The sequence below is a fragment of the Portunus trituberculatus genome, chromosome 41 (assembly GCF_017591435.1).
Source record: "Portunus trituberculatus isolate SZX2019 chromosome 41, ASM1759143v1, whole genome shotgun sequence".
NCBI classification, from domain to species: Eukaryota; Metazoa; Arthropoda; class Malacostraca; order Decapoda; family Portunidae; genus Portunus; species Portunus trituberculatus.
Window position 1 is genome coordinate 25950728 of NC_059295.1, and position 10000 is coordinate 25960727.

General features: G+C 49.1%; 1 protein-coding gene across 6 annotated transcripts in view; it reads left to right on the top strand.

Moving 5' to 3' along the window:
* Positions 1 to 7398, top strand: part of LOC123516925 (zinc finger protein 358-like) — a 31410-nt gene extending 24012 nt beyond the window's left edge. For all 6 annotated transcript variants that reach the window (XM_045276696.1, XM_045276698.1, XM_045276695.1 and 3 more), the window contains exons 4-5: positions 5004 to 5954; positions 6218 to 7398. In XM_045276696.1, coding sequence (XP_045132631.1) covers positions 5004 to 5954; positions 6218 to 6900 — 1634 coding nt within the window. In that variant the 3' untranslated portion in view covers positions 6901 to 7398. The remainder of the gene's footprint in view (positions 1 to 5003; positions 5955 to 6217) is intronic.
* Positions 7399 to 10000: the final 2602 nt, after the last annotated feature.

The following is a 10000-nucleotide window of genomic DNA, read 5'->3' on the forward strand; positions in this document are numbered from 1 at the left end:
GGTCCTTAATAAGCCAGGTGGTGAGAGGCTGCCTGGGCTGCGGCCTGACAACAAAACGTGACGCTGCCGAGAATGAGAGGCGGCGCTGCGGGCTGGGAAGTGGCAGGGAGGACGCCGCCTCGCCCCGCCCAGCCCAGTCCAGCCCCGCCGCCCCTCGCCCGCCGTGACTCAAGAGGACGGCGGCGGGGCGGGTTATCGCAGTTTTGCCATTTTATATTCCATTGCAAATCACGTAATGCCCTTTAAGCCTTTGTTTTTTACCGGCGGGACTTGACCTGCGCGACACCAGTGCGAAACGTGCAGTATTTCTGTTAATTTGCAGGGAATTACAGTTATTTGGGTCTGAATGTAAACTGATATATAACATCCAGGGGGGGAACGACTGAGGGAGCGAGCACTGGTATAAACAAGAGGAAGGGAAAGGGGAAAGGGAATGGAAGGGAAGGGAAGGGAATGGAGGGGAACAAATGTGCGCCCCAACACACAGGCCCCCTCATCTCCCCCGTCCTGGGCCGCCTTCACTTGTGGTCACGCGGCAACTTGGGTGAAAGTATAAAAAAAATAACAAGCTATCTTCCACCACTACAGTTTTTAGGCCGCCGTTTGTAGTTTCTTCACAACACTGACTGCTAATGAGGCCCTTGAGGCTTGTACTACACCTGATGAAGAGGCCAGGTGGGTGTCGCGCCTCCGCTACAAACCACACACCACACACCTAACGCCCCTTCCCTTCCTCCTCCTCCTCCCGAGACTCCTCTCCCTCGTTATATCTTTCTCGGTAAACTCTGAGTGGTATTATAAGTCAAAACGTTAAAGTTGACTGAATTAGCGTTGCTGCGGGGCGTGATCAGGCATACGCGACGCAGCAGCATACCTCGTCTAATTGATCAGAGTCCACTAATGTAAACACACCCGCCTCCATTCGCCTCAAGCTGCGGGGAGACGAAGAACACCTTGCAGGGAACATTCCCCACACTGATACATAATACGATAAGCCCGGGGAACATACGTGGTGGTGGTGGTGGTGGTGTTGGTGGTGAGGTGGTGGTGGTGGTGGTGGTGAAGAGGTGATGTTTTAGGGAGGTTTCACTTCAAATTTAGGTGATTATATAAAGTCACTTCTATTTGTCTTGAAATGTTATCTTTTCCTCCTCTTTCTGCTACTCCTCCTCCTCCTCCTCCTCCTCCTCCTCCTCCTCCTCCTCCTCCTCCTCCTCCTCCTCCTCCTCCTCTTCCTCCTCCTTTTCTTCAACCTTCATGACAAAAAAGATTCAAATGTCACTGATTGACCTAAAACTCTAATTTTCACTATTTTTCGTGCATTGTTCCCGTCACTGTCGCAGGCACACTCCGGCCAGGGGTGATGTGAGTCGAGACATTTCACGAGGTATAAATCGGAACAGGAAAAAAAGATTCTGCGTCATTCATGTTTGTGTTTAAGTACTCAGGAGGAACTGACAAATTACCTCTGCTGCCATTATAAAAAATATTCATGAGAACTCGAAATGTTTAGAAATACACCCATTAATACCTTAGCGAAGGTAACATTCACACACACACACACACACACACACACACACACACACACACACACACACACACACACACACACACACACACACACACGACCCTTCAGAACAAACGAGCGGCAAAACACACAGGTATACTCCGGGAACACCTTGACAACCACCTGATGACTACCTTGCGCCCATAAGGCACGCGCCGCCACACGCCACACGCCGCGGGTCACGTAATGGTGGGAAGGGGCGCCCGTGACTTCCTTGCCGGCTTAGCGCGCACGAGGAACGCGGCAGGAAGCGAGCGGGGGCGTGGGAGGATGTTGGGGGACACGTGGACGGAAGTGGATGCGTGAGATGTGTGGCACGTGTGAGAGTAAGAGAGAGAGAGAGAGAGAGAGAGAGAGAGAGAGAGAGAGAGAGAGAGAGAGAGAGAGAGAGAGAGAGAGAGAGAGAGAGAGAGAGAGGTTACAACAAAATCTGTATATGAACTTGTGACATTGAAGACAAACCATTACAAATGTATTGCAAAATGAACAAAAGTTACATGTACTAGAACAGAATGTGTGTATATTGTCGCTTGTGTTATAAAAAGTAAGTAAAAAGTCAGTAAGATGTGGCAAATGGCCTGCAGTATTCTCCCTCCACCACATCCGCTCAGACACTCACACACTCAGACAGGGTGACGCTTGTGGCGAGGTTGCAGAAGGCTGAGAGAGGGATTTGCTCAGCTGGAAAATAAAAGGTGACGAAAGGTTCAATGGAAACGACACACAATTAAACTCTCTACAAAAAATCCATTATATTAAACTTCCCACACTCCAGAGGGCATCTGAGGAAAGGGCAGTGCGGCGCCCTCCACCAACACTGCTGCCGGGGAGAGACACGAGACACACCACACGCATATGAGGACACACAGCAACATTCATCACATATTTAACTTTCCCCGCCGTCCGCCTCGGTAAGTCAGCGCTGCGTATAAGGTCTGGACCCCATAAAGCAAATCTAATTGCGACCCTTAGGATGTGCAAATATGATGACCCGGGAGACAGGTCGGGCCGCTCCCTTCGATCCGGCCATCACGGGAGGACTTCGCAACACGGCAGAGAATTGTATGACAAAATGTTAATCACATGCCATGGCTACGGCGGCAATAAAGTAGCAGGAAGGCACGCAGGTGGCGCCCCTACAGCGGCAGGGCCCTGGAGGCACGAAGAGGGAGGGAGCGACACTCGGAGCTCCATTAGCGCAGACATAAACCGCAGACCACAAACACCCACGACCCGGGGATGCTCTAAAAGAGTCACCCTGACCACAGACCGCAACGGGAGACAGTCCTACGTGCGCCTCTCTGTCTTGCCTCCCGCGCCTCACCCTCCCTCCACTTGTCTCTGTGTCTGCCCCTCCTGATGTACCTTCTGTTACCATATTCGTATTTCTCACTTGTTTCTTTCTATCGACGTCATAGAAAACGACCTCTGGCCCCAACACTAAAAGCAGATGCGCACAAGTGAAGGTTTTGTTCCTACACATACTCTTTCTTAGCTAAAAACTTGAGGCGACGAGGGAATCTAAGTTACAGCTTTGCTCGTCACGACGTTGCTGAATCATCATATCATGAATCGAGAGTCTCGTCATATGTTACTCGCCTCATAAACAGAAAACTTTACATACGATATTATTCTTGGTTTTAAGAGATATATTGAGTGCTAATTTATATCAAGACAGAGGTATGCACTCTAACAAGACTATTATTTCGGCTAAGTGGAGATACCTTGATGAATTCTGACCATTATCATACTCGCCCCTTCCCCTCTCCAGCCCAGCCCCGGGAGGAGTCATGCCTGAGTTTTATGATAAGGAGTGTGAGAAGCAGCGGCAACACTCCTCCCGGCCTCGTTCAAGTCGATATAAATGGCCGCTGTGTTCCCGCCAGCGGCCTCTCGCGTTGTCCGCCTCGCATCATTGTCAATTCGTCTTAATCCCGCCACATGTCGCGCGGCGCTGGGCTCGGCCTCTACCCTCCAGCCGCTGAGTTCCTGTGGTCGCCTGAGTTTCACCCCTTCTGTTTGTCTCTCTCCTTCTCTGCCTGTTTTTTTTCTGTCTGTCTGTCTGTCTGTCTGTCTGTCTTTGTTTACTCTGTCTCTATCTGCCTGTCTGTCTGTCTAGCTATCAAGGCGTGTGTCCTATGTGTATTTTTTTGCTTGTTTTTATATATAACTCTATGTAACTCTAACATTAACTCTCTCTCTCTCTCTCTCTCTCTCTCTCTCTCTCTCTCTCTCTCTCTCTCTCTCTCTTCCACACCACCTCAATCTTTCATTACCTTGAGATGCTTCCCTCCACACCCTGTCTCTCTCTCCATCGCATCTCTGTGTTCGTCTCCCTTCCTTCACCTTCACTCACAACCTTGCAACCCCTCACGACACACCACTTTGCCCTCTCTCACCTCCTCTTCCCTTTAACGCAGCTCCCTCTCCTCATCTCTCCATTTTTTCCTCTCCCTCCATCTCCCAGTCAACTCCTTTCTTCTCTCCAGCTCTCCTCTTCACTATACAGGAGCCCTAAGTCCCGGAAGTCTCGCATTTGAGAACTTTTTAACCCCAGGAAAGTCTCGCCAGGGCAGGAAGTTACAGTCTCAGAGGTGAAGGGAAATCAACGTAATCTTCCCGTTACTGTGGGAGGAAAAGACTCGTGAAATGGAGAGAAATGGGAGAAGACGGAGGAGGAAGGAAAATGGAGATAAAATTGTTGTAAATGGTTTGTTAGTCTAGTTTTTTTTATATTTCTTACTGTTTGTTCTTCTGCTAGTGTGTGTGTGTGTGTGTGTGTGTGTGTGTGTGTGTGTGTGTGTGTGTGTGTGTGTGTGTGTGTGTGTGTGTGTGTGTGTGTGTGTGTTTCGTGCGTAGGCCTCTGATGACGTGCGGTGCAATCATGACAACACTGACCTGCCAGTGTATTAATGACCTGATCATAGGATTTGGCGGTGCAGTAGATTGATTTTATAACGGTGAATAGATGGCAGGTCAGTAAAGCCGCTGGCTGGTAGCATGGCTGGCGCATCGGTGGGTGTACTGAGGCCTATTCAGCGTGGCACACTTTCCCCGCAGACCGTCACAACGCTCAGGACGCGGCTAAAATTTAAGACGGTGGTAATTTATGCTACTTGACGAGCTCTGAAAAGGTGGTACGTGGACAGAGTCTCAACTGGGACCTGGAAGCCACTGGACCACAGCGTCGCCTCTTCCCGCCCGCCTGTTTTTGTTAACGAGTTTTGTTGCAGAATATTTTCAGCCGCCAGGGACGCCGGCAGACAGGAGCCCTAACGCACACTGAGGCTGTCCTGATACTGGTGTGTGTGTGTGTGTGTGTGTGTGTGTGTGTGTGTGTGTGTGTGTGTGTGTGTGTGTGTGTGTGTGTGTGTGTGTGTGTGTGTGTGGGGTGTGTGTGAGTGAGTGTGTGTAATTCTTGTAATCCTTCCTGCAGGCTCTGTGGTGTTCGAGGTGGTGCGGGAGGTGTCGCCTGGAGAGCGGCTGGTGGCTCTGTTGCTGCCGGAGGTGGGCGGGGAAGACGTGCTGCTGATGCCAGCCCTCTCGCTTCTCCGTTCCTCCCTCTACCGCCGCACCATTGACTCCATCATGTCAGAGGCGCCCCTTGACCTCTCGCGGTCCCTCCTCACCTCTCCGCCATCGCCACCTCCAGGGTTCTACACAGGCAACGCCAAACGGAAGCCAGAGGAACTCTCGCCCCGGCGCTCGCCCTCACCACATTCACCAACCTCCACCTTGGTTTCTGTGGCTTCTTCATTCTTCCCCTTAAGAAAGCCTGAAGCCAGCGTGTTCTCTCGTGAAGCAGTGACTCCCGGGAGATCCCCGTTCTCTCTGAGCCTGTCGCCACAAACATCAGTGTCGGCCTCCAGCAGAAGTGTCGGCTTTGCGACGCCTTCCAACAATGCCATCACCTCGCTGCCTCGCTCCAGCGAGGCACAACTGACCATCACTCCCACCAAGCGGCGAGAGCGGACGATGCTGCCGTGCTCGGAGTGCGGCAAGGCGTTTGACCGGCCGTCGCTACTGAAGCGACACATTCGAACCCACACAGGGGAGAAGCCCCACGCGTGTGACGTGTGCGGCAAGGGGTTCTCGACGAGCTCGTCGCTGAACACCCACCGGCGGATCCACAGTGGCGAGAAGCCCCACCAGTGCGGCGTGTGCGGCAAGCGGTTCACCGCCTCCTCCAACCTCTACTACCACAAGATGACGCATGTCAAGGAGAAGCCACACAAGTGCTCGCTGTGCACGCGCTCCTTCCCCACCCCAGGTGACCTGCGCTCCCACATGTTCGTGCACAACGGACAGTGGCCCCACAAGTGCTCCATCTGTGGCAAGGGCTTCAGCAAGCTCACCAACCTGCGCAACCACGCACTCCTGCACGCAGGTAAGGATAAACATCAGACCACTTGCCTCTCTCTCATTGAAACATGTTTGTGTCTATCTCTAATTGCTGCTGTTTTTGTTGCTCAGCTTTTCCAAGTGACGAAGGTCATCATGTTTGTCGTAATATCATATGATTTCAGCTTGGAGAGGTTACTTAGCAGCAAATTTTCAAATTAAGTATATGGGCGTAAAAACTTGTTTTCATCACAACCACTTTTCCTTGAACGTGCGTAACGGTATTCCTTTTCCTCTTCCTCCAAACAGACGTGAAGAGGAACGACTCTTCGCTGGGGTCGGCGCCTCCTGACGTCACCTCTTCTGCCTCAGAGCCTCTCTCAGCCACGCCCACCACGTCCTTCTTGACTCCCTCCACATCACATTCCGTAATATCCACTCTATCTACCGTGACGTCCTCTCCTAACACATCTCCGTCACCCCCTCCCTCATCCACGCCGCCACCCTCTTGCACAATCCCTTCAGAGTCACACTCTGCTCCTTCCTCCTCACCAACGTCCACGCAAGATGACCGTCACCATTCCGAAGAAGCTTCCTCCCGCGTCGTCATAACCCCAGTCACCAGCAGTGGCCCCTCGCCACCAAGAACCAGCTCCTCTCGCCCTTCCCCTGCAGCAGCGCCCACCACCTCGTCCGTATCAGGAGACGCGAAAAGAGCCTCCTCCAGCACGTCACAGAGCCACACCTACACGCGGTTCTTCCTGGATGACCTGCTACATTCGCCCAGGAGCCGCGCCTCGTCTGCAGAAGCATCAGTGCTGCGGAAACACGAGGAGACTTTCTCATCCACCGAGGGAAACACGAAAGAAAGCAGTGCAGATAAGGTCACGGCGGAAGAAAAGGAAAACGATAACGAGGAGATACAGATCATTGACGACTCTCCCGCCTGTGAAGAGACGAGAACAAGGGAGCAGGACGCCGCCAGCAGGTAGCGCCACCGCCTGACCGGAGTTTCGATCGCACCTTCCCTTCCGACAGCTCCTCTCGTTTCCTTCCCGTAGACTCGTGCTTGTATAGCTTTACCTGTTACTTGGAGCTTTAAACTAGAGGTGTACCAAAACGAGATTATTAGAAGAGGAGATATATACAAAAATACTTGCGAGAGATTAGTTTTTATCTATGTATAAGACGAATCGTGTAGGTTTTGTAGGGTAGAAATCATTATTACTTTTTTTTTCTCGTTAAAATTTTGTCTGTGTTCATATCGAGTCTTGTCCATCGCAGTGCGGCATTTCATCGTCAAGGGAGCTACTTCATTGTTGAGGTTTATTACTGGTAACACATAGACAAACTAAGTGACAGGCAGACAACATGAATATATCACACACACACACACACACACACACACACACACACACACACACGGTAGCTCAGTAGTTAGAGCGCTGGCTTCACAAGCCAGAGGACCGGGGTTCGATTCCCCGGCCGGGTGGAGATATTTGGATGTGTCTCCTTTCACGTGTAGCCCCTGTTCACCTAACAGTTAGTAGGTACGGGGTGTAAATCGAGGAGTTGTGACCTTGTTGTCCCGGTGTGTGGTGTGTGCCTGGTCTCAGGCCTATCCGAAGATAGGAAATAATGAGCTCTGAGCTCGTTCCGTAGGGTAACGTCTGGCTGTCTCGTCAGAGACTACAGCAGATCAAACAGTGAAACACACACACACACACACACACACACACACAAACACCGTTTTCTCTTCTTCCTTATGTGTTGCTCCACCTTATCCACCTCCTCCTCCTTTCTTCCTCCTTTTTCTCCTTCATTTCTTCCTTGTTCCACCTTATACATATTCCACCTCCTTTTTTTTCATATCACTCCATTTCACATCCGTATTTTCTTCCTGTGTTCCATCCCCTCCTATCCACCTTGAGTCCTCAGTAGCGAAACCTTCCTGTCATCTCCCATTTCACATTCATCCGAGGCTGGACGTGCAATATTTTAGGACTAGTGTGTACGTACGTATTTATTATTATATGTGTCGTTTCAGAAAAATAAAAACCCCTTCCTAGTTCTTTCCGGCCTTCACTTGAGCATCACATTGTCCTTTATAGCACCTGGAATATTGACAGACTGACAGTTTGACACTCCTCCGTCATTCGAGGTGAGAGAAGAGAAGGTGGTGGTGTAGCGGAAAAAAAAAACAGAGAGATATATGGAAGTAGAGAAGGAAAGCATGCCAGAGAAATATCATAGAAGTAGTTGCTGAAAAGGATAAAGGTTAATGAGTGAAAGGAAGAGCAGAACGAGGACGAGAAGTAGAAGGAGAAAGAGATAGAGGAAAAGGAGGAAGGCTAAAAAGGAAAAGGAGGAAGTATAAAGCGAAAAGGAAAAGAAAAAAGTACATAAAAATGAAACTTGTAAATACAGAAAATATGAAGAAGCAGAGTTTTTAATACCTGCAAATTAATCATCTTCCTTCCTCCCTTCCCTCCTGCTTTTCCTCCTTCCCTGCCAGTAACTAAAACAATTTAAATAAAGTAAAAACAAGTAAATCAAGTAAAACAAGCATGCTTGGCCAGAGTAACAGAAGCACACGAAACAAACCCAGCCAGCCTCCGCGATGCAAGGCGGACAATGCTGGGGAGCTGGATGAGGAGAAGGGAAGGGAGGCACGGAGGGGGAAGCTTAGCAGGTAACAAGCAAGGAACATCATGTGCTTACTAATGAAAGGAAATCACAGGTATTGCGCACCACAGTTTTGTATAATGGTCAGTCTTTCCCAGTCCATAAATTCTACGGATGAAAAATGCCGTTGGTGGTAAAAATTTAGCATTGCAGATTGGTTAAGGTATTTTTTCTCTCTCTTTTTTATTGTTTTTGTTTTTTGCAATGCCTTGTTTTTGTACGTAGTTGTATAGTGAGGTGTATAGGTAGGTGTGTAATAGAGCGCTGGTGCGGGTATACGTAAGGGTACAACCGGATGTCAAGTAGCAACAGTATTTTGACGCGCATTCTGAAGCGTTCCTGTACTTTGTTTTCATTCTAGTGAGGGTCACTGGAGTGTTTAAAGATGTTCGCATGGTACTAGTGATAACTGATATGAATCTTGCACCATTAGTGGGTAGAAAACATCAATAGAAACGCAACTAATAATCTCGGACACTTGAAAATAGTTGGAAGAGCAATTTTATACCACTAAGGAGCTTCGTACCATAATTAAACTACATTTGATTATACCACAATAAGTATGATACAACAATGAACCTACTCACAACATGCAGGTGAAGGGAAGTGCAATCTACGGCTATTAGAGTTAGCAAGGGAGAGAATAAACCCTTGTTGGTATGGTAATGTGTTGTGCGGACAGTGTAGGTGGAGGCGCAGTGTGGAGGTAGGTAGCTACATGTTGAATATTTATACTGGCGAACCTGATCCAGTGTTGTGTTACATAGCTTTCTCGCTGCCACTCACTTACCGCCTCGCTGCGTCACACTAAGTAAGGTGAGAAACTAATGTTATTCAAAGCAGGGACATGGACTAGACCACCGGTGCTGTCAGGGAGCAGCGGCATTGGAGTGATTGGCGCCTCCTTCACAAGGCAGTCCCACTTCAAAGGATACAAGGGAGGACAAGAAGGAAATAGAGTATGAAGTGTAGAAGAAGAAAGTCAGAGAAGAATAAAAAAAAATAAGGAACAACATCAGGGAAGCGCCGATATAAAGGGAAGGGAAGCCTCTCGACCTACACCTGACATGACCTTTACCAATACTTACACTAATACGAGGAAGCAATGATTTCTAGTACTGGTGAAACAAAACTGCCAGAAATAAAAAGAGAGGAATATAAAGGAAAAGTTTTAAAGATATTTGTTCTGAAGTCTTCCATAGCCGCCATCATCACCATCACCACTTCTCTTAGGCCAAATATTTATACCACTGACAAAACAACGATAAAAAAAAAAAAAGACACAAGTAATTAAAAACAAAATTCACAATGCATCCAGAACCACCAGTTCCACCACCACCACCACCACCAGCACAGCCACCACCACCACAACCACATTTTTTTTTAAAGAGGAGGCAAATATTTGAA